Source organism: Balaenoptera borealis, assembly GCF_965194805.1.
Source record: "Balaenoptera borealis genome assembly, chromosome: 6".
NCBI lineage: Eukaryota > Metazoa > Chordata > Mammalia > Artiodactyla > Balaenopteridae > Balaenoptera > Balaenoptera borealis.
In genome coordinates, this window is record NC_138863.1 from 3036319 (window position 1) to 3061091 (window position 24773).

Genomic DNA, 24773 nt, shown 5'->3' on the forward strand with positions numbered 1-24773 from the left:
AAAAGGAGTGGATATATGTATATGTATAACTGATTCACTTTGCTGTACACCTGAAACTAACACAACATTGTAAATCAGCTATAATCCAATAAAAATTTTTTATAAAAAGAAAAAAAAGGAAAAAGCTGTCTGAAGAAGAATGTTAAGAAGATAATGCCTGTCTATTAAGAAAAAAGGATGGAAAAACGGACATACCAAAATCTACAGAAAGTGATGAAGGAGGTCCTTAGGAAGAAACATCACAGGTTTAAATGCTCTTATTATGTTAAAAAAAGTGAGAAAAAACGATGAACTAAGCATCTAAATGATATCTTAGGAAAGAAGTATATATTTTTTAAAAGAGGCGAGAATGAATGCTGAGTTAATGCCAAAAATTTAAAAAAGACATTGTTACGTAAAACCTAGCCTATTCTCTAAAGACTATAAAAATGGGCACAATTAATGAGAAAGTGGGTCTCCTGATTTCCCTTTGATGAGTGAGGTGGCATCTACCCAAAGGAAAAACGGGGGAGAGAAACATGAAGATAAAACAAAACTTGGATATAGAGGATAGTAAACATTTAAGGGGATACTAAGCATCATTGTGTTTTAGTGAGAAATCTGGAGGATATGGCCCAAATAAATATAGCTGAAATACAAAGAGGAAATAAGAAACAGCCAAAATTAATCCATAGTGGAGGAAGAAACTGGAGAAAGGAACTCCCCAAACCACCCAGAGCTGATGGCTTCGATGATGAATTCATCCAACCTTCCGAGGAACAAATAGTTCTCGGGGCACATCAATTATTTCCTACCCTTGACCCCAATCGTCAGCTAAACACATATATTCCATTAGGCAAATAGGAGTCTAATCCTAAAACCCGATTAAGGAAACTCGAACAGAGGGAAATCAGGAACTGTCAATCAAGAAAATGCCATTATGGGACTTCCCTGGAGGTCCAGTGGTTAGGACCCCACGCTTCCATTGCAGGGGGCGCCGGTTCCATCCCTGGTAGGGGAACTGAGATCCCGTGTGCCGCGCGGCGCAGCCACAAAAATAAAGAAAAAGAAAATGCTATTATACTGTTTTCACTGGGGAGAAAACAGAGGCCCACAGAGAGTTTAAGCAGTGACAGAATCAGCAGGATTCATGCCCAGGTGGGTCCTATCGGAGCTCCACACTTTTTTTCCCCCACGCTTGCTTTTTGTACTAATTGCTAAAAGACAGCACCCAAAGGTAACAAGTGGTCAATCCAACTAGGCCAGCTGCCAATCCTCAGGACGTTTGGGGGCCTGCGGGGCTCCCCATGGGAAGGACTCTTGCAAACAGGTGATGCTTCCTGAGTTGACTGATTGATACTGGCTGTCTCAATTAGGATCTCAATAGGACTTTTTATGGAATTTGGCAAAATGGTTCTCCAGTTCTTTCAGAAAAATAGGTGGAAAATATATCAAAGAGAGCACAACACAATGTGAAATATAACAAAAATGAACACACTAGTTTCGGAGGAGCTCTTCTAAATTGTAGAAAATATCATAAAGCCATGATAATTTAAGTGGTGGAATATGGCCCCAAAACATAGGTAAAAATTAACTGAAATAGACTCTAATGTGTACAATAAGGTATTAAATGTGTTAAACTAAGAAGAACCGAACCATTGAGGTAGGAAAAACTATTTAACAAATTATGTTAGGATAATCGAGATAGGAAGGATATAAATTTTAATTCATGCCTTAATGTAACTGTGTTAAGAAGATAAACATTATTTCAAAATACAGGACAACTAAATAGAAACAGAACATAATGTTGTGGCCACGTGACTCAACTGAATTTGTGGAACAGATAGGACCCCGCCAAAATCACAGAGCTCTGAGGAGAGAGTAGGGGCACACATGTTAACCGAATAACTAACTAAAACATAGAAAATAAACATCACCAGGATAAACACAAATGAAACAGGAAGAGAAGATATTTAGAACAAAATGACAGAGAGCTAATCTCTACCATAGTCAAGAGTTTGTAAAAGCAAATTAAAAATACCCCCAATGACTCAAGTATAAATAGCAAAGGTTAAGGTCAGATAATCTGCGTTTGAGAAAAAGCAAATTGCAAACAACTAAGGGAGAATAGCTCAATCCTCCTAAGAGCCAAAGATGGGCAAATTGAAACCAAAAAGGAAATTTCATTTAAACCTGCAAAGATAGTCTCTACAAACTCAATACTCAGGAACCTATGAGGAAATACATATTTTCCCATACGTTGCTGGTAATGTAAATTAGTGAAATTCTTTAAAAGGGCAACCGGGCCAAACCTATCAAGAACCACAGAATGTTCATGTCATGTGTTGTAGCAAGCCCACGTGCAAGAATTCTTGAAGAAATTAGTCAAAAAAGAAGTAAGGCTCCGCGTACAAAAGTTCTTATAGCAGCATCATTTATAATATCAAAACCCTGGAAATGGCTCAACACAAGTAGGATTGGAAATATCAGGACATGTTAATTTGGCCTTCCTGCCATTGACCTAGGCTGCCTCCCCTGCCCTGGCAGTGAGGGTCAACTCACCTTCTCTGCTACCCCAAAGGAGCGTGTTTTTAACAAAGTGGGGTCTCCATTTCTAAGACGTGGAGCTGCAGAAGAGGGCTCTCAGACCTCAGGCCTGTCCCGAGCGTGTCCTGCAGGGCACCCTGCGCGTACGTGTCCAGGGCTTAAGTCCTGTACGATGCCTGGGGAGAAAGGTGACCTCCAAAGATGCCTGGGGCGTGGGGGCTGTGCTGTGCCTCGGCTCCTGGACCCCTCCCACAGAGGACGCGGAGTGTGCTTGGCAGAGGACCACCACCTGGATGACTGACGAGTGGATGGGTCCTGGGAGACCCTGTCACCGGGCTTGGGGTGGGGGCTCTGGTGCGCAGGGTGAGCGCTGGGGTAAAGACAGCATTACGAAGGGACACCTGCTAGGATCCCCGCACCCAGCCTCCCCTGCCCACCAGCGCACACCCCGGCCTCATCTCCCATCATGAGCCCGCCCTGCCCCCTGCCGCGTGTGCGCAGCTCCCCGGACAGAGAAGTCGCATCTGCCTGGACGGTTCTGGGTTTCCCAGGCTGTGGGGAAGGGCGTGCAGCAGTGTATCCTGTGGGAGGCGGGGATGAAGGTGCAGAGCGGGGAGGTCCCGTCACCGGATGAGTTCCGTCTGCCTGTCCTTCCGCTCAGGCCGGGATCTGCTGAGTGTCATCTGCTTCTGACCTTATATGTTCTGACACTGGCCTGATTTGATACCCCAGCTGTGGAGATTGTGAAACAGGGCGGTTAATGGTTTGACAGAAAAAGACGTCATGGCAGGCCGGGTGCCAGGGCCCAGCAGTCGGTTAGCCCTGCACCTGGGGACGTGCGTTCGTCCTCTCCCAGGGGAGCAGTGGAGAGGAAGGGAAGCTGAGGTCGACGCGGCGGCCCCGGGCGTGGACGGTGAGGGCCAGGGCCCTCCTCCCCAGCTTCGGGCTCCTCGGTTGTGGGCCTGCAGGCGCACCGTCTGGGAGCTTTCTGAGACCCTCCCGCCCCTCACCCTCACCTCCAGGAGCCCAGCTCGGGTGCACGAAGCCCCAGACGGCGCCTGCTTGCCTTCTCCAGCATGCCTTGCCCCCGACATCGGTCCCGTCGCCCCAGCCCTGGATCTGTCCCCCAGGCCAGCTGCGGCTGAGCTCCCCGGCCCGGGCGGAGGGGCCTGGCAGGCCTCCTGAGAGCCCCCGGCCCGCCAGCAACAGGCCCGTGCTGGCGCTGCAGGGTCTCGGGGCGCACGGCGCACTCCTCCCCCGAGAGCTGGCATTCCCGAAGGCTCTGTCGTGATGCCATCTGGGTGCGGGCTTCAGGAAGCCGCCTTGGAGAGCGTGGGGCAAAGGGCGCCCCTTTCTTCTGCCCGCCCAGCAATCCTGAGCACGTGCTGCCTCCTTGTCACAGCTGGGGCCTGACGCACGCGGGGTGGCTGCAGGGAGCCCGGGGTCTCCTGCCCCACGGCCCACAGGCAGCAGCAAGTAGCGGCGTCACCTGCCCACTTCCACGCACCCAAAGAGCCAGCGGGAGGTGAAATGAAGAAGCAAAGAGTCCGGGAAGGGCTGGGGAGGCCCGCGGCCCCATCCTCGGCCCGCCTTCTGGAAAGCCGTGCCTCCACCTCTTCCCCGAGGGCAGAAGCCCCAGCTGAGGCCGGGCCAGGGGACGGACGGAGGCCTGAGCAGAGCCGGCTTGGCTTCCCAGGGCGATTTGGGGGGTGCTCCTGGCACGGTCCCTCCCCAAAGGCCCCCAGAGGTCCAAGATCGGCCGCCAGCTGTCCGCACTCCTGGGCTTGAGGGGGCGGCTGTGCTGTGGGACACCTGGAGGGTCCCCCTGCATGCAGGTGGGTAGAGGGTGTGGGAGGGGCGTCTGTGCCAGGTCGTCCCGACGAGCATGTGGCCCGAGCACGGGCGAGTATCAGGGCAGATCCTTGACAGACAACCCACGAGGACCCCGGGCCCAGCTCCGAAAGCTCCCCAGCTGTGAGGGGGCGCGCAGGTGGGCCGGCCTCCAGGCCAGGCGTCCTGCAGGGCTCCGGTGAGAGGCTTGCCCAGCACCCTGGGCGTGGGCCCCCCTGAGCCCCGGGCGGGATGGGCCGAGCACAGTAGGAACCCCAGGAGGGTGACGGCCGCTGCCCCAGAGAGACGTCCGTGGTTAAGGAAGATGCCTGCTCTCAGTTCCCGTTGGGATCAAAACCAAAGCAGCTGTTCCAATGCTGCTGCTGAGCTGGGAAGAATTTCCTGACTTGACTCTTTTCACGGGACACACAAAGAAGGTCCTTTGTTCCAACAGCAGGCCGGGATCACGGCAGGCCCAGGAAAGACCCCGCGGTGGGTCAGCGCACCAGGCCTAAACCAACAGGCACCTGGAACCGGAGGGCTAGGCTTGGAGCCCACCGCTGCAGGAGCAGCTCCGCAAGCCCTCTGCACCCTGCTTCTGGGTCCTTCACTTAACTCACTGGGCAGCTCCTCCGCTCGCAGGCCAGAGACCCAGCCTCATAGCTGGGCCGCGGCTCAGGCCAGGCTGGAGGGCTCTCACGGCCCAGCACGGGGCCAGCGTGGCAGGGAGGGGTTCCCGGGAGCAGGCCACGGGGACCCGGGTCCCTTGGACCCCAAAGCCGCCGTGCGCCGAGGCGGACACGGTCAGGGTTTACAAACCTGGAGGCTTTGGGGCAGAGAGCCTGGGATGAAGGTGAAGTTGGGTTCTCTGATGACCAGCTCGGAAGGCGGTGCCCCGTGCCCCTGGGCTACCTCTGACCACCTTTGATACCTTCCCCGGCCCAGGTGACACCTTAGAGCCTGAAGCTGTGCTGGAAGTGGGGGAGCAGGGCTGTCCCCTGGTCTCCTAAGTCCACCCGGCATTTCTTGTCTGGGGGAGAAGATCGACATGCAGTCACTTTAAAACCAGCCCTTTTCTGGTTGAGTTCTGCACGTTCCAGATTCCTCTCCCTCCCCAAACAACACCAACAGGAAGGTCTCTGGGAATGAGAGTTTCTGATGACACATTTCCCCACATCCTCTATAGCTTCCCCAATTAGATTACGTTCCCAGTTAATATGTTAAATCATGTTACATTTCCATTAGTGAACCAGGGCTGCACTTTAACGAGCTGACCTCTGGGACACGGTGGACTTGGTCTGGCGCACAGGGGGAGCCTGCCCTGCTGGGCTCACTGGCCCTGTGGGGACCCAGAGCGGGGATGGCTCAGACACCTGAGGAATCTGAGGCCCCCCAAAGCATCCTCAAACACAGGAGGACTCAGGAGTAACCCCCGGGCCATTCTCACGACGGAGGAGGCAGGGGTCCCGGTCCAGGGCTGCTGGAGAGAGATGCCTGCATTGGCTCAAACACAGAATCTCGCTGTGTAGCTATGGTCCCAGGGTGAGCTCTAACTGTTACAAACCTTGAAATGCAAAAATGGAACAGGCCCACATGCCAGGGCAGGCCACTCAAGAATGTCCACTGTCCTCCTGTTAGAACAAGTCATCAGCCCTTTGCTTTCCCTCGAGAAATTCCTATCCGTGAGCAGTGGTGCACAGCGCTGCTGAGAGCCGGCCAGCAGGGGCAGGCCCCGACGTACCCATGGTGGACTTTATCCCCAGGTGTTCTGGAGTGTGCGTCCTATGGAAGACTGTCTGGCTCGCATGTGTCTGTGTTACTTAGTGCGAAGGTGATCTCCTCTGACTTGCAGCTGTTTTGAACTGGAGTCTTTTCTGATTTCGGGAGAGCCCAGAAGGTTCCCTCTGCCAGATCAGAGCCGCCCTGACCTGAGGCGGCAGGCACCAGGTGGCTCTGGCCCTAGGTGCGCCTGCTTTAGGGGCTTCCCACCCTCAGCTGCAGCCTGGCCCTGAACCCCAGACCCCAACAACTGCCCGGTGCTGCTTGCGGGGCTGTGGCCTTTGCCTCACCCACAGGCCTTAGCTGCACTTGGCTTGGACAGGGGTCCTTCCCAACACCCGTGCCCTTTGCCAGACGCCCACCTGGCTTGTAGTCCTCCAGCTCCAGGAGGACTCCCTGAGCCAGCCCGCTGTCCGGCTCTCTGCCTGCTGGTCCCCCACCTTGGGTCCCTGCTCCCCCGCTGGACACTGTGCTCTGGTCATGGTGATGGCCCTCCTGCTTACACCCTCACTATGCCTAGCCTTCTCTCTGGGTCCCTCTTCTTTTCTCCTTCCACCCAATCCTTTGGACAAGTTTGTCCACCCCAAGACCCCCCCAGACCTCCACTGTTCCAGGAGACCCTGGAAAGTCTGCCCTTGGCTCGAGCACCAGGCTTGGTATTGAAACTGAGCGGGACCCTGAGGGGCTCCTGGGCACGGAAGCCTTTCTGTGTCCCCTGTTTCTTGTTTGTAGGGAATAGACTCCAGCCCCCATGACCTTCCCTGAGTTCCAGAGGGCAGATTCGAACAGTTGCTAATCAGGGAAGGGAGGGGACGCAGAGACAAGGGAGGAGCAGCCAGGAAACAATAGTGCAGCCTTGGGGCAGGGGCCTGGTTCCTCCTCAAGGGATAATAACAATATCTTTGAGCTCTTCCACAGAACTAAAACCCAACAAATGGAAGATGTTGGCATTCTTCATTCCAGAGAAGACCAACTGAGGCCAGATTAAAGGAACCAGAGAAGCTCATCAAGAGATTACCGTGAGACCAGATTAAAGGCGCACAGGCCCTGCGCACACCCTCATCTTACCAGCAACCCCACCCTTGAACTATTGCTATAAAACTCCTCACCAAATCCTCCCGGGTTGGGACACACAGTGTTTGAGGGCAGGAGCCTGCTGTGTCCCCCTCTGCCTGGCAAAGCAATAAAGCTATTCTTTTCTACTTCACCCAAAACTCTTGTCTCCGAGATTCTATTTGGCACCTGTGCACAGAGGCCGAGCTTTCGGCATCATTATCCAATGCAAGGGAACTTCACCAGGCCCACTGGATGTTGGCGGGGGCAGAGGTGGCCACCGAAGGCCAGCATCCACCTCCCGGGGGCCACACTTACACAAAGAGCATCCCCACACTGCCCCTGAGATTCAGGAAGCGGCCACCTCGTGCCCTTGGGGAGTGTCAAGAGCTGGGACTTTGACTCAAAGAGACCTTCCTTACTAGCTCTGATCCCGGGCAGCCACAGTGGGAATTACAACAGTTCTGCCTCTTCCTGAGTCGCTGCCTACTTAAATGAGATAGTGAACGTTCAGGGCTCAGCACGATGCCCGGCTCATAGTAAGTGCTCAGTAAATGTGAGCTATCATAATAAACGCTTTTCTTGGACTGAGGGAAGTGACAACTAAGTAAGCATTCAGTAGGCAGTGAGCACCCATTGATGGTTCTGGAGGAGAAATTAATGTTGTAGATGCAATATTAATGAAATTAATGTTGTAGATGTAATATGGGGAAGGCTTGAAAAGGGACCATTTATAAAAGTATGAGCAAAATGCACAGGGAAACTTAGTAAAGGACAAAGTGGCATCTCAAATCACTGGGGGCAAAGATGGGTTCATTAATAAACAGGACAACTGGGCAGCTCATCTGGAAGAAGACAAAATTTGCTTCATAATTCACACCACAAACCACAATTAACTCCAGGTAGACCAGGGGTTTAGACGTTGCCACTGAAACCATATATGAGCTCGAGAAGAAAACATGGGTGGATTCCTCTTGAATCTTGGTATAGGGAAAGGCTTTCCAACTATGACTCAGATCCAGAGGTGATAAAAGATCAACTCTCATGTGACTACTTTAAAAAAATATTACGCGGCACCAAAAATGCTGAAAACAAGTCGAAAGACACTAACAAACTAGGAGAAAATACCTAACATGTATCACACACAAAGGGCTACTCTCTGTTCTGACTTATAAAGAACTCTTTAAAAGGACCAGAAATGGTCTTGATAGAAAATGGGAAAAGACATGAACAAACAACTCACAAAAAAGATTTGAGGATGGCCCTTAAACGTAGGAAAGATGTTCAGATTCACTTGTAACTGGACACTGCAAATTAACACTCCACTGAGACACCAGTTCTCATTCATCCAACGGGGAACATTCAACATCTGATGACAGTCTGCTGGCGAGGCTTGGGGAAATGGGCCCTCCACTGCTGGTGGGGTGCAAACCGGTGCACCCTCAGGAGAGCAATGGGCAGTACTTAATAAAACCACGTGTGCTCTTACCGTTGACTCTGAAGATACAGCTCCAACAATATGAAAATGCATCTGCACAAGGTCATTCACTTCAACACTATCTGAAATTGGAAACTACTGGGAAAACCTAAATGCCTCTTCATAGGAAAGCGAAGGAAACACTATGCATGGTGGAGTATTATCCAGCTGTAAAAATGAATGGGAACATTCTCTGTGCACTGATAAGGACTGATTTCCAGGATATACTGCTCAGTGAAAAAAGAAAACCCCAAGTGCAAAAAGAATATCTATAGTGTAGTATAAGAATATCTATAGTATAGTATGAGTATCTACAGCATAGTATAGTATATTTATAGTATAGTATGAGAATATTTATATTATCGTACAGTATGGTATAAAGATATCTATAGTATAGTATAAGAATATCTATATTATGGTATAGTACAGCATAAGAGTATTGATAGCATAGTGTAGTATAAGAATATCTATAGTAAAAGACTATCTATAGTATAGTACAGTACAGTATAAGACAATCTATGGGATAGTATAGTATAGGAATATCTGTAGTACAGTATAGTATATTAGGTTGGCCAAAAGGTTCTTTCGGTTTTTTTCTGTAAGATGGCTCTAGTAGCACTTAGTTGTCTTTAACGTCATTGGAAACAATTTTGTTAGATTGTATGTGACAGCTGTCATATCAGCGTGCATTTAAAAAAAGACGTCAAAATTGGTGAATTTTTGTGTAGCCATTTTAATATTGAAGATGGAAGAAAAAAGCAACATTTTCGGTATATTATGCTTTATTATTTCAAGAAAGGTAAAAATGCAACTGAAACGCACAAAAAGATTTGTGCAGTTTATGGAGAAGGTGCTGTGACTGATCGAACGTGCCAAAAGTGGTTTGCGAAGTTTCGTGCTGGAGATTTCTCACCGGTCGATGCTTCACGGTCGGGTAGACCAACTGAAGTTGATAGCGATCAAATTGAAACATTAATTGAGAACAATCAACGTTATACCACACAGGAGATAGCCAACATACTCAAAATATCCAAATCAAGCGTTGAAAATCATTTGCACCAGCTTGGTTATGTTCATCGCTTTGATGTTTGGGTTCCACATAAGTTAAGCGAAAAAAACCTTCTTGACCATATTTCTGCATGCGATTCTCTGTTTAAATGTAACGAAAACGTTGTTTTTAAAACAAATTGTGACGGGCAATGAAAAGTGGATACTGTACAATAATGTGGAACGGAAGAGATCGTGGGGTAAGTGAAATGAACCACCACCAACCACACCAAAGGCCGGTCTTCATCCAAAGAAGGTGATGTTGTGTATATGGTGGGATTGGAAGGGAGTCCGCTATTATGAGCTCCTTCCAGAAATCCAAACGATTAATTCCAACAAGTACTGCTCCCAATTAGACCAACTGGAAGCAGCTCTCGACGAAAAGCATCCAGAATTAGTCAACAGAAAATGCATAATCTTCCATCAGGATAAGGCAAGATCTCATGTTTCTTTGATGACCAGGCAAAAACTATTACAGCTTGGCTGGGAAGTTCTAATTCATCTGGCATATTCATCAGACATTGCACCTTCGGATTTCCATTTATTTAGGTCTTTACAAAATTCTCTTAATGGAAAAAATGTCAATTCCCTGGAAGACTGTAAAAGGCCCCTGGAACAGTTCTTTGCTCAAAAAGATAAAAAGTTTTGGGAAGACAGAATTATGAAGTTGCCTGAAAAATGGCAGAAGGTAGTGGAACAAAAGGGTGAATACGTTGTTCAATAAAGTTCTTGGTGAAAATGAAAAATGTGTCTTTTATTTTTACTTAAAAACCAAAGGCACTTTTTGGCCACACCAATACTTCGTGTAAGAAAGAAGAGGATATGGGCTTCCCTGGTGGCACAGTGGTTGAGAGTCTGCCTGCCGGTGCAGGGGACACGGGTTCAAGCCCTGGTCTGGGAAGATCCCACATGCCGTGGAGCAACTGGACCCATGAGCCACAATTACTGAGCCTGCGCGTCTGGAGCCTGTGCTCCACAACGGGAGAGGCCGCGATAGTGAGGGGCCCGTGCACTGCAATGAAGAGTGGCCCCCACTTGCCACAACTGGAGAGAGCCCTCGCACAGAAGCGAAGACCCAACACAGCCATAAATAAATAAAAATTAAAAAAACAAAATAAATTTTAAAAAAAAGAAAGAAGAGGATATAAGAAAAAAAATACATCCACCTGCCCATTTGTACAGAGGAATACAAGAAGGAAAAACCGGAAGCTAATGAGACTGGTACCCACAGGGAGTGGGTGGGAATGGGGTGAAAAGGATGGAGAAATGCGGTGTGGGGAAATGACACTTCTCGGAAGCTACCTTTGAGGACAGCTCTGACTCAGAGCCCCAGCGTGATGGGCAGCTCTCTGCATCAACCTGCCCAGGCTTTAGTTCCCGGTTACTCAACCAAACACCAACCTAGGTGTTGCTGGGGCAGTTCTGAGATGTGGTTCACCTCTACAACTAGTTGGCTTTAAGTAGAGAGATCCTCCCTGATCATGTGGGTGGGCTTCAGCCTCCAGGTGAAAGGCCTTAAGAGCAAGTTAAGAAATTCTGCCTCAAGGCTGCAGCCTTGGCTCCGCCCAAGAGTCTCCAGCCTCGGCCTGCTCTACAGATTTGAATTTGTCACACCCATGATTGCAAGCCAGTTCCTTGAAATAAATATCGTTATATATAGCCTTTCCCTACACCAAGGTTAAAGGAGGGTTCTCCCGTGTTATTTTTCTTCTTGCGCTTGGGTGGTCTCATTGGTCACATCTAAATCCCTGGTAGGAATACATGTGTGTGTTTATCTTGGTTTCTGAGCATCATTCTTTAATCAAAGGAACCGGGGCTCCTTGGAAAAATGGCTGATTCCAGGGCTGGGGCAGAAAATGCACAAAATAAGCTTGGAGAATCTCATGGTGCCAGAAAGTAAGGAACTGCCCCCAAAAGGATGCGGGGTGAAGGGGGGATGTCAAAAGAACACAAAAGCCAATTTGAAGGTGCTGTAACTGCCAAAGCTGGGACAATTTAAGGACCCTTGTGATGGTGTTGGACCCACCCAGATGACCCACATAATCCCCCCATCTCAGGGTCACCTGGTCAGCAACCTCAGTTCCATGTGCAATTTACCTCCCCTTCACCATGTACTGTAACATATTCCCAGGTTCCAGGATTAGGATTAGGTTCCCAGGATTAGGATGTGGTCATCTCCAGGGGCTGTTATTCTGCTGACCACAGACCCCGGGGCTGGCTGGCCCCAGCTGATTTGCTGAGGTGCTCTTATGATGAGGACTTCTGCTTCTTCCTCCCACAATTATCTTGATTTTCTTTTTAAATAAAGAAATTTCCTAGCAACCTCACCTCCACCCCCGGCTTCTATTTTCAGCTGTATCACCACACTTGGCTCAGCTCCCATGATGGCAAACTCTGGGGCCCGGGTGATAATTACTCCTGTTTGCACTCTAAGCAGAGTTGGAAACCGTCTGCGGTGGCTTCGTTTCTAGCAACATGTCACCGCTGCTTCGTTCAGAACGTCACTTGCCAATTGCGTTACCTCTTCTGCGAGGCCACCTGTTTGGAATTTGTCTACACAAATCACTTGCACAGAACTGGGGTCGGGGTCGGGGGGCGGGGGAGCGGAGTGTTGTTCCCCAGGGACCGTCGTGTGTCTTCTCTGCATCATAATAATGTGCACTCTTTAATTTAAACACAAATCACTCAGCAGAGGCAGAAAGCCAATTAGCCTAAAGAACAGGCTCTGCTGATTTTTAACATCCTGCCCCCCCCCCTGCCCCCCTTTGATTTCTAACTCATGATTGATTTCTCAGCTCAGAAAAGGAGACCCTGAAGTCTGGGAAGAGGCAGCGCAGAAGGAGGAGGGTGAGGAGACCCCACCTGGCCCGGCTCCCACTCAGCCTCTGCTCAGACCCTGGAGGGCCGCGCCGGCTCCGTGTTAATTGCAGGGGCAGGAAGCAAGCATCCCCGCCCCCAGCCCCTGTGTGTCCTGCGCTGTGCTGTAAACCGAGGTGCAGGTCTTTGTACGGAGGACATCGGAGCCCAGGCTGGAAACCCGCAGACACGCTGCGGACCCTGCTTGCCTGGCGGGGTCGGCCGCCCACCTGTGATCTCGGCATCTGGCGGGTATTTCTCTTTGCCTTTACTTGCCCACTGGAGCCCTCAGATGCCCCCGGGCCCTGAACGCTGAAGCAGAAACACAAACTGGGATAGCGACTGCAGACATGCCAAGTTCTGATCTTTGCTCCATTAGACGGAAGGGACCGGGCCTGGGCGCGGAGAGACGCCGACCCTGCTGAGGGGCCGAGAGGCCAGGGATGAGCCCTGTGGGGCAGGAAGAAGGACGTCTTGGCAGAAGGACTGAGTCAGGAAGGCGAAGGGGCTCAGCTCAAGCTGGGCCGCCCACGGTTCCAGGAAGCGCCGAGCCCCGAGTAGGCAGGAAGGACAGCCCTGGCCAGACCATGGGGATGGAGGGAAGCTGCGGGTACAGCCCTGCCCTCGGGGGCTCCTGTCACAGGGACTCGGCCCGGCCGCTCGACCTTACTCCCGGCTACAGGCCTCCCAGACCGGACAAGGTCCAAAGGGAACCCCCCGCCGCCTGCCACGCTGGCGCCCGCCACCCACCGTGACGCCAGGTCGCCGCGCTCAGGCCTCCTCCACCCCGCCGTCCACGCTCACGTGGCAGGGGCGCCCTCCTTCGCCCTCACCCTGGTCCCGGCCCGTGGCGCATCCACACCCTGGACTTCGGTGAAGCACCGCAACCGTGGCCTTGAGGGAAACCCTCTCACGGGGCCCGCGGCCCCGCCCCCCGACACGCCCCACACGCCGGAGACGCGGACTCACCCGATGGTCTTGCCCCAGTCGCACCACAGCGGCCTCCCGACGGCCTCCATGTCCACCTGGAACTGGGCGAGGCAGAGCTCGTGGAGGAGGGTGCTGAAGGTGGCGTTCTGGCAGGCGGTGGCCATGAAGAGGTGGCTCGCTGCAACGACAGCCCCCAGACGACGGTCACCCTCCGGCCTCGCCGGGCCCGCCCGCCCCCGCTGCGGGTCAGGGACTCTTCTGTCCACAGCCCACAGCCCTCGGGGCTCCCAGCCCAGGGCCATCCGGGGAGCCCCGTCTGACTCTGAGGCCACCAGGATGCCCTGGGGTCCCCGTGATCCCCAGAGGGGGCGTCTAGGCTCCAACTGGATCATTTCTTCATCAGTTGTTTCGGGGCCCAGCAAAGGCCCTGCCTGCTAATAGCGGGTCTGATGACGATGTCTCCCTGGGCGACAGAGACAGAATGGGGTCCGCACTGCCTCTTGTCCCGGGCACAGGGTCTGACTCTCACACCATTCCCGACATGGTTCCCAAGGCCTGCACTTCACAGACACGGAAACTGCGGCCGCGAGAACAGCTTGCTGGGACCAGACCCTGGTTCATCACCCGCGAGGCCACGAGGCCTCTGCCCGGGAGTGAGGAGGAGGAATCCGCCCGCCCCAGGGAGGGCCAGCGGCACAGGGTCCTGGAGCCCGCCGCCCGCCCCTCTTCCTCCGGCTCGTGTGGGCTGGGCCGCAGCACCCAGCACCCAGCTCACATCCTCTGTGTGTGGATGTTCAGCAGTTAGAAACCACCAGCAGACAAACGGTCACGTGAAGTGTTTCCACCCTCCCGCCTTGATGAAGGTACAGTCAGAAATTACAAATGGTCGAGCAGTGCCCTGCACAAAGCAAGATTCACTCATTTCCCCCAAGCCCAAGACTGGCTCCCGTACACGCCAGGCAGGTGAGGAAGCTTCTCCCCTGGGTCCTCCCCCCGCCAGGCCTCCTCCCTCTGCCCTCTTCAGGCTGAACGTCCACTGTCCACCTTGCCGCTCTTTGGGGTGGGGTCGGGCTCCTTGCAGTCCCTGCTTGGGCTCTGCCTGCAGGCACCCAACCGTCCCCCAGGCCCTGCTGCTTCCTCTGCCTGCAGGGTACCCACCCGCCCAGCCCCACCGGCAGGCCCTTCCAAATCCCTGGGAGGAAGGGCTGCGCTGGGAATTCTTGCACTCAGGGACATGGGTGGATGGCGAGCTGCCACTTGAGGCGCTCAGGCCAGGTAGGGGTGTGCGCTCAGGTGGGAGCCCCTGGCCCCTCGGACTCCTCCCCCTCGGCCTCTGTCTTCCCAGAGTGAAATGCAGAGGAGCTGGTACTCCAGTCCCTAGAATATTCGGGCGCTGCTCAAAGCTCTTTACGACTACCCTGGGGTGGGGTCCTATGGTGATCATAGACTTACAGATGGGAACTGGGGATTCAGGGCTCAGAAACAGGCCCAAGGTCCGAGCACTGGAAGCGGTGTAGACTAGACTGAACTAGCCTTGCCTCCTTCGGGGCCTGCACCCAGCCAACTCCCAGACCGCGAGGCTTGGGACCAGGCCGGAAGCAGGAAGCAGGAAGTGGGGCAGAAGGCCTGACCTGTCCTCTGCTGCAGATCTCGGGGCGGGGGTAGGTGAGGAAGGTGGGGGGTGGTCAGAGAGGTGGTGACGGCAGGGGTGGGAAGAACCATTCTAGTGTGCGACTCTGGGGGCTCAAGAGTTAGTGCATGGGGGGGACGAGGTGGGGGGATGGGTAGGTAGGTGGATGGATGGATGGGTAAATGGGTGGGTGGGTGGATGGCTGAGCGGCTGGGCAGGTGGACAGTAGGGTAGATGAAGGAGTTCACACACCACAGACGGGGCTCTGACCGGCCCACGGTGGGCAGAACGGAGAGCCGAACGGGAAGCTGAAGGCCCGGCCGGGGCGGAGGGGCGGACGGGCTCTCACAAGAAGGCTGTGGACTTGGGGAAGAGCAGGTGGACACTGGTGCTGGTGACAGGTAACAGAGCCGACGGGCTGCCTTAATCAGAAGCGAAGGGCAGGCTGCCCCTGGGGGCCGGGAGGGCAGGCCGGGCACAGGGGCCCCTCGCAGGCAGGAGGACGGTGCTCTGTCCCCGCCCCGCCAAGAGCCTGAGGCGGGGTGGGGGGGGCGCTGGCGGGGGCCCCGGGGCCTCTGCAGAGCACTCACCTCCTGCCAGAGCCTGTGCCCCTGGACGCCGGGCCAGAGTGCGCAAGAGCCGTCCCCTCCCAGCACCGCTGGTTCTCAGCACGGTGGGGACTGGTGGCCAGTGACCAGCACGCCGGGTCCGGGCAGGGTCGGAGGCTTGGGGTCGGGGAGGGCTGCGGTCGGAGGGAGCCACGACGAGGCCTCTCTGCTGTCCCGGGGGACGCGATGGCGGGGACTCCGCGCGCCTCTCCAGGATCCCCGTGACGGCCCCGCGCCCCTGGATTCCACGTCCGTCCCCCGACACGTTGACGGGGTGGGAGGCTAACAAGCCCATTTACCTAATTTCAGTGACAGACTCCAGGCTGGACACATCTCGGCAGGGGGGCCAAGCTAACAAAGTGACATTTCATAGCAGTAAAAGTACAACTCTGTGATTAGTTACAAATAAAACCCCGAACGCAGGGAACCCACGGCACACGGAAGTGGAGGTGAGGCCAGCGGCCCAAGCTGGAAGCAGCCTCGGGCTGCACCTGCCTGCGCGCTGAGGTGCCTCCTCCCGCACCCTCCGCCTGGAGGGTCCCACCGTCCCCCAGGCCTGGACAGGCAGGCTGGGTGCCTGGAAGCCGGTCAGATGGGGAGGACCCCCAGGGTTTGTAGCTCGAGAAGCCGGGAGTAATGGGAGCGGGGGGAACGGGGAAGATGAAAGGCTGGCAAGAGGGAAAGCCTTTCGGAGGAGCCCCCAGGAGAGGACCCGCCCTCGACACCCTGGGAAGGGGCGCCCGGCTGGGGGTGAAGGAGTGAGGCTCCCGGGGCGCTCAGGGGGCCGGGGAGGGAGACGCGGGAGCCTCTGAAAGCCCCTGAGTTCACGCCGCTTCCCAACAGCCCGGGTGTGGCCCCCTCAGGGTCCACACGGCACGGCACGTGCACCCGAGGGCCAGCCGCGGGGAAGGGGCTGCTCCCCACCCCTGCCCTCTCAAGACCCCCCGAGGAAGCCCACCTGCGGGGAGAGGAAGCGCCAGGGGCCGCAGGTAGCTCGGGGAGGCTTAGACACAGACGCACGGGGGAGCTGCAGCCTCACTCTGAAGGCCGGTCGCCCCCCCACGTGTTCCCCCCCCCTCACTGCTCCTGGCATCTGCTCTGCGCTCCCCACCTGGACCACCCTTTCTGGCAAAGCTCAGGCTCAAATGTCGCCCGTCCTCCTCCCTAAGGTCCCAGCACCCCCCCCCCCCCAACCTCTGCATCTAGTGCCTTGTTTAGGGCTGGCGGAACCACTTTGCTGTCCTCTCCTCGCCCACTCTTTATGACTCACGTGGATGTCCTCCCTGGTACCCAGCGGCTCTGCACGTTAATATTTGTCAGGTGAACCAGATGGTGGCGCCCAGTGTACCAGTGGACATTCTGCGTGGGAGTGAAGCATGGTGCCTCGGACCATCCCAAGGAGGGTCAGGAAGCACGGCGGGCTCCCCTCCTGCTCTGGAAGGGCTGGTTTACAGCGAACGAAGATGAACGCGCATCTCAGGGCGCTGGGTGCTCGCGACAGAAAGCCATGGGCTGATGTGGGCACTGGAGAGATCTGATCTAAGGGAGCTGGGTGGCTCCCGAGTCCCTGGAAGGTCAGGGAAGCAGGGGCCCACCGGCCCCAGAGTTAGTGCGCAGGGTGGGTGGAGGGCCAGAGGCCGAGGGCCTGGTTGGAATGGGCTCCGAGGGACGTGTCCTCAGGCCACAGTCCCCCCGTGAGGGGGTCCCTCCCTGACACTCGGGCCGGCCTCCTGCTGCTGTCCCCTCCTCTGGGCTGCGTACATCCGGCAGCCACCTGCCCCCGCCCGGCCGGAGCGGCCACCCTGCCCTTCGGCCTCAGGGGTCACACTCTAGCCCGCACCTTCTGTGCGCAGCCCTGCCCTGGGCTGGCTTCAGGGCCTGCCCTGTGGCCTTGACCGGCCTGGCTCTGGGCTGGTCCCTGGGCGGCAGCTCCCACCTCTCTGTGAGCCACTGTCTGCCTCCCGAGGGCGGGACCTCTGCTCCTCGGAAACAGACACCCACACCCCGCTGCCCTTGTTCTCCTGCCCTGGGGGAGCCCAGAGCCTGGCTGCTCTCTTTGCGGTCGTTCCTGCAACTGGGACGAGGCTGGGCAAGCTGTCTGCGTGAATCTGGAAACCAGTTTCATTTCTAAGTAGAGGAGAATGACACTTAGATTTTTTTTTTAAAAAAGAGCCTGATGTGGTTTCTTTCATTGGAAAGAGAGGAAACGTTATGGTTTTAACACTGAATAAAATTGCCCAAAGTTTTAAAACCAGCTGTTTGGGGCCAGATGGGTTCCAATCCTGTGTGACTGCAAATTTAATCATTCATAACTCATGTCTTGAAAAGGCCGAGTGCAAGCCTGCCAGGCAGACAGCAGCGAGTCGAGGCAGGACTTCCCCTGGCGTCGGCATCGTTCAGTTCAGCGAGCCTGGGGGCGCCTAGAGAAACAGCTGGAAAATGTCCCTGACGGGAGGAGAAATGGCAGTGAGATCCCTACGGCCATGTGCCCGGGGCCAGAAAGATGGGGCGGCAGGCTCCCCACGGGGGACCTCGGGGCTCTGGGGCATTTGGGTTTTCTAACGAGAGATGAGGGCCCAGAAGTGAGGACCTGATAGGTCTCATTTCATGCCTGGGCCCTTGGCCTGTGGCTGCACGTCTGCGGGACGGGCCCATCCCGCTGCCACTCATCCCACCCCACGTTTGCAGAGATGGAGCCGCAGACTCACATGGTCCTCCCAGAGCTGGGGTGACCGGTGGGAGGTAAGCCGAGGGAAGGGCACCTGCTGGGGGGCCTGCTCGTCAGAGTGACCGGCTGGGGGCTGAATTCAGAGCCCGTGAGCCTCCAGGGCCCCCAGCACACTGCCCACCCCCACCCCCAGGCCAGGCCCAGAGGAGGCCTCGCCACCTCTCGGCCACAGTTTCTTTCTCTGTGAAATGGGAACATCCCACACCACGTGGGCAAACAGGGCTGGCTTCCAGAAGACGTGTTCACAGAATCAACCCCACCTCAAGACGAGTGGCCCTCCCTGTGGATTTGCAAACTGAGGGGCCCTTAGCGACTCACAGGAAGTGCCAGCCTGACCCCAGGGCCCAGCAGGGGTGATGGGAGGGGGCAGGAGGGGGAGGGGACAAAGGCATGGGACACTTCTGGAGGTGACGGATATACATGCTCACGGTCTTGAGTCCACGGGGGTGTATACCTATGCCAGAACCTTCCAAATGATACACTTTAAACATATTCAGTTTATTCTATGTCAATTAGACCTCAATAAAAACAATAAATCTGAAGGGAATGTCAACAGTGGCTTATCTCTGAGTGGTGTAATTACAGATGATCTTTATTTTCTGCTTTATGCTTTTCTACATTTTCCACAGGTTAAAAGTATAATTTCTAAAATATTCTCTCTGTATTCTGTCCAGACCTTTTCCTAATAGCTATCGGAAAAATCCTTGCTCGTCATGTTCTTGCTGAATCACTTTTTGCTCACCCAGCTAGGGCCAGCAGGGTGAAAACCACCCACTTCCAGGACTCTCCTGGGTACAGCCACTTGGGAGCCAAATGCCCAGGCAGCTACATGCCTGGCCTGTCAGTGAATGCCCCAGAGGATGATGTAAACAGAACTTGGTTTGAACATGTTACCTTCAGCCTTTCTCAGTCTACTCTGGAAAAAGAAAACAAAAACCCAAACGACAAAATGAAAAAACAAGAACTCTGTGTGTCCAGTAAAATCTCCTACTCAACCCTCAAGGCCCAGCGAACCATCACCTCCTCTGCCCTGCTCAGCACAGAGCCGTCTCTGACCGTGCATCGCGCCGTCTCCTAACCCTTGGTTAGCCACCGCGGCGCCTCGGAGACTGCGTCTCCTGCACACCCAGCGCCGGCCCTCAGCAGGCTTCTGGCTGACGGCACACTCACTGAAGGAGCAGATGTGCTGGAGCACACCGCACTCCTGGCCAGGGACAGCTCTCTTAACTTTCCAGGTCTGTTCTGGCTTCTAGAAAGCGCAGAGTGGTTTGGGCCTCAACCTGTCCTCAGCCAGCATCTTGTGAGATGCTTCTCTCTCCTCCCTGCTTAAATACTCTGTTGATTTCATCCCCTTCTGGAGGGTTTTGGGGACTGCGTAATGTGATACCAGGTCATATTTTGGTGCCTTAAGGTACCTGTGTGTCTATCAAGAGCCACTGTCTGTATTCTCTTTGAAAGCAAGTTGGTATAAATGGATAGAATGCAGATCAGGCTCTAGATCGGTTACACATCAATTGCAAAAGGCCTGCTACTTCCCCTCCCACTGTCACATGCTGGGAAAGCCCCATCGAGGGTGGTGACAACTGCAGCTCACGTGGCCAGCTCCTGTCCTAAGCCCTCTACGGGCATTAGCTTATTTAATCCTTGCAAGTAATCAACAGGGCAGGTATTATTCTCCCATTTTACACATGGGGACAGAGGGGCCCTGAGAGGGTAGGCAACCTGCTCAGAGTCACACAGCCCAGGAGTGATGGAGCTGGGGTGCAACCCCTGGCATGCTCATCTCAGACCACGTGGGAGAGATGGTGAGGGTGGCCACCTCAGTGCCAGAGACCCTGAAAGCAGCCCCAAAGGCTATAGATGATCGATGTCCGCTGAGGCTTTGAGAGCCTCGAACCAAGTCACCTCTGCAGGCTGGCTTCCCCAGGGCCACCTCCCCATGAGCGGCCTGGAGGGGTCTCACTGGAGAGGTGGGAGTCCCACGAGATGGATGCCTGGCCATGTGTAGGTGCCCCGAAGAACACGAGGTCAAGCCAAGGGCCAACGGCCGAGCTGCCTCTCCTCCCGGCACCGGGGCCTCCTAGTCCCAGGGGACCAGCACTTTCTATCTGAGCAGGTACAGCCGACTCAAGCCCATTGCTCCCACTAAAATCACTGGTGTCCTTAAGGAACACGCGGTGCCCTCAGAGGAAAGCAAAAGGATTTTCATGATTTTAGAAACTAACTTCAACATCTCACTTGTTAAGGGAGTCTACCTTTGCATGATTTTCTGACACGCAGATGAATCGCCGCACAGCGACTGGAGAAGCACGTCCCAGCGACCTTACCGACAGGGGCTGGGCCACGAGAGCCTGGAGACGACCTCTCCAGAGGATGGAGAGCCTGGGGCCCAAGCGAGGAGCTCCCCAGCCCATCCGAGTGCCCATTCCTGCCGCCCGCGAGTCGGGTTCTCCTGAACCGGCTCCATCGGTCACCACGCTCCATCGTTGGGGGGCCGGAGGGCCCCTGTGCCAGCCCCTGAGTGGGTGCCGTGGTCCCTCCAGCATTCCCCACGTGGCCCCTGGGCGTCTCCCCACTGCCAGGCTCCGTCACACTGAACTTCCTCTAGAGCGAAAGCCCCTCGGCTTCCCCTGAGCTCTTCCTCTCCTGTCTCTGTTCCACCTAACGCCCTCTCTCTGCAGGAGGTCAGCTGGTCCAGCTCGCCCCCTGTCCCAGGATGCTCTCCATACCTGGCAAGAGGAATTCCCGCCCTTGCCACCCTCTGAGCAGCCAGTCAAGGGCTGAGAGAGAGGAGGACCAGGGCCCTTCCATTTCCCCCTCAAGCAGCAACTTGCTCCAACGAAGCCCTCACCTAGAAGATTCTCCTGACTGTCGCCTGATTTTGATCCTTGTGGTCAGCCTGCAGACCCACCGGCCCCTTGCTCTGGCCCAGGGATGCTGCTTCTCCTCCTCCCTCCCCTCCTTGAAGTGCCTGCTCTGTGCTGGATGTGGGAGGACCTGTCAATGTGTCCCCTGAATCCACGAGAAAATAGGATGCTAAATCAGATCAAACACCTAAGTGATGCAGAATAACATCCAAAAGGTGGGCAGTGGAGTCACACAAATGTAAGACCAAAAAATAATAAAGCACAGTATCATCCCTGACAAAGTTGAATTCCACCTGGAAAGAAATAAAGGGCATCCCACACCCATCAGGACAGCTACCATCAAAAAACCAGGAAAGAACAAGTGCTGGTGAGGATGTGGAGAAGTCAGAACCCTTGTGCACCGTTGGTGGGACTGTAAAATGGCAGTTACTGTGGAAAACAGTATAGCAGTTCCTCAAAATAGTAAACATAGAACTACCATATGATCCAGCAATTCCACTTCTGGGTATTTACTCAAGAAAATTGAAAACAGGGTCTCTAAGAGATACTTGCACACCTGTGTTCATAGCAGCGTTATTCACAATAGCCAGAAGGTGGACGCAATCCAGGTGTCATCAATAGATGAATGGATAAACAAAATGTGGTATATACACAGGAGGGAACATTATTCCGCCTTAAAAAAGAAGGAAATTGTGACACATGCCATAGCATGAATGAACCTTGAAGACACTATGCTAAGTGAAAGAAGCCAGTCACAAAAAGACAAATACTATATGATTCCAATTCACGTGAGGTACTTACAGGAGTCAGAATCAGAGAGACAGAAAGTAGAAAGGTGGTTGCCAGGGGCTGGGGGAAGGGGATGGGGAGTTAGTGCTTCATGGGCAGAGCAACGTTTTGGGAAGATGTAAAAGTTCTGGAGGTGGATGGTGCCAATGACTGCAGGACAATGTGAATAGCCTCAATGCCACAGAACTGTAACTTAAAATGGTTAAGATGGTCAATTTTATATGTATTCTACCACAATTAAAAGTAAAAAAATAAAATTAAAAAAACAATAAAGAGGACACAGAAGGTTATGCTATAAGAACCCCTCACGTGGACGTGGCTGGCAGGGATTAGGTGTGTGAATTCCGCTCTGTCCCAGTGGCACAGAGCGTGCGGGAACTCAGCGGCAGAAAACTGAGTCAGAGAAGCAGCGTGGGGCTGAAGCACAGCTCTCACAGCCCTGACACAGCTGGGGGGCTACGATGAGGAAGGATACGTACATAATATAGTTTAAGATGATGGCTAGAATCAACACATAAAAACTCCACACTTGGGAGTTCCCTGGCGGTCCAGGGGTTAGGACTCGGTGCTTGCGCTGCTGAGGGCCCGGGGTTTGATCCCTGGTCGGGGAACTAGGATCCTGCAAGCTGCTCAGCACAGCCAAAAGACAAACAAACAAACAAAACTCCACACTCTTCTTGTGGGTTTAGGGGCCTTTTACAAAAGGGAAATTCTGCGAGGCCCAGAAGGATGCCTTCACGCACACTAAGCCGTGGTGGTGGTGGTCTACGACTGCTGCCTGACCACAGTGTCGGGGGAGAAACCAAAAGGCTGAGTCACTGGGATTGTTAAAAACTTGCTTCCAAATAAGTCATATTTTAAGAGGATATAAAACCCACAAAGACAGAAAATCAAGAAAATATTAACAACGGGCACAAGACAGAAAGAAACTCAGGGGATGCAGCCATGATGCCCAAGAACAAGTTTCATTCCTGAAAAAGGGAGAACAAAAACAAATGGATTTGGCATTCAAGGGAAACGAACTGCTTCTTCTGGGGGTAGGGGAGGGGTCTAATAACAGAGATAAATCACTGTCTCTTCTGATCGAGAGATGACAGGAAAATGCCAATTCACAACACTGGACCAGAAATGGCAAACATATGTCCACAGATACAGTGGGAAATAGAAAAATAAGATACGTACCTATATTAATGATATATTGGATAAAATGGACAAGTTCACAGGAAAATGTGAAACATTATCACCATAAGAAATAGGAAACCCAAGAGGACCAAGACCCATGAAAGACACTGAAAACGTTCTCAGTTATCTTCCCTGCCAAACAGGGCCCCACTCGATGGTTCTGCAAGTGAAAATGAAGATCCTTCAGGTCCTGGAGGACCTCTTTTGGGAAGAAACCCCAGTGCTGTTAATAAAACCCATCAAAGAAAGTGCAGAGCACTCTCACTTAGGAATAGCAAAGCATAACTCAGAATAGGCAGTGGGCAACAGACTCCCAAGTCTGCTGAAAGGCAGCACAAGGACCCAAGGAACACTCCATTCATCCCAGAAATGCAGGAAGATTCACACTGGCGAACCCCCTCTCCACCTGGGGCCCCATTTCCCCAGTGCCAGCAGCCCTCCCCTCAAGGAGGGAATTCAGACCTCTGCATGCTGCCAAGGACGAAATGATTCTTCCTTAACATCATAAAAGAGTATTTCACACATGGAAAGGAGACTCATTCTCTATCCCTTCCCCTCCCCGTCCCTAGCAAAGATAAAATAAAATTAAAAAAGCATCTTGCCCAAAGGAGAAAGACTGAAGGTTTGAGGCCCTGTTGCCCTCAGCCAGGAATGAAGGGAGGCAGCTGCGGCCACACCCCCTACTCAGCAGAGAGTCACCCTCCAACCCAGCTGGAGCAGGGAACCAAGAGGGTCAACATGGGGAGGAGGTGATCACCCGTCCTTACAGATGATCTAATGATCTATCTGAAAAAGCCAAGGGGGAGAAGAACGAAAACAAAACAAGAAGCTGGCACTGTTAGAAACCACCACGCGCACCAAGACGGCCAAGCGTAAAACAAATGCACAAAAAAGGAGCTTATGTTCCAGCAACGACCAGATAGAAGATAAATTGGGGGAGATATCCCAGTCATAGTAGCAGCCAAAAAACACAAGATTTCTAGAAACTGAACAAGTAATCTGCAGGAGAAAAGGAATCCTGTGGGTGGGGTGGAGGACAGACTGCTGTTTCCTGAACAGGTGGTCTTGTTAAAATCCTCCCAGATCAATCAACAAATCAGGGCAATCACCATTCAAATCCCAACAGCCATTTAGCTAGAAAATCAGCAGACATTCCAGATGAATCAAAGATCTGCATGTCTAAAACCCTGGCACGCTGGAGGAAACCCTCAGTAGGCACGCACTCTGGTTGAGCCCTCTCTGCATCTTCTCAGAGGACCTGACCTTCTCCAGGTTGCACTAGCTGTCACCTCTTCCACACTCGCCCCCGCCAACTGCCCTCCCAGTCTCTGTCTCAGCCTCTCCTCGGCCTCGGCCTCCCCTCCCGGGCCTCCCTCGGGAGCCTGCGCCCCACCTGCATCCACACCCCCGGGGCCATCCCTTCTATCCGAGGCTCTCACACCATCTTGACACGGATGCCGCCCCAGACGTC

At 53.7% G+C, this 24773-nt stretch overlaps 1 protein-coding gene and 1 long non-coding RNA gene across 4 annotated transcripts in view; both read right to left on the reverse strand.

Annotated features, from left to right (window-relative positions):
* RAMP1 (receptor activity modifying protein 1) overlaps nucleotides 1-24773 on the reverse strand; it is a 51377-nt gene that overhangs the window by 20822 nt on the left and 5782 nt on the right. For both annotated transcript variants that reach the window (XM_082396087.1, XM_082396088.1), the window contains exon 2: nucleotides 13538-13676. In XM_082396087.1, the coding sequence (XP_082252213.1) occupies nucleotides 13538-13662 (125 nt within the window). In that variant the 5' untranslated portion in view covers nucleotides 13663-13676. The remainder of the gene's footprint in view (nucleotides 1-13537; nucleotides 13677-24773) is intronic.
* Nucleotides 1481-13525, reverse strand: LOC309630642. Of its 2 annotated transcripts, XR_014245857.1 has the most exons (3): nucleotides 13373-13525; nucleotides 5176-5386; nucleotides 1481-3258 (listed from the first exon to the last, which is right to left on the reverse strand). It is a non-coding gene; the product is annotated as an uncharacterized lncRNA (long non-coding RNA). The 2 variants fall into 2 exon arrangements; XR_014245858.1 differs by lacking the exon at nucleotides 13373-13525 and having other exon boundaries at nucleotides 5176-5897.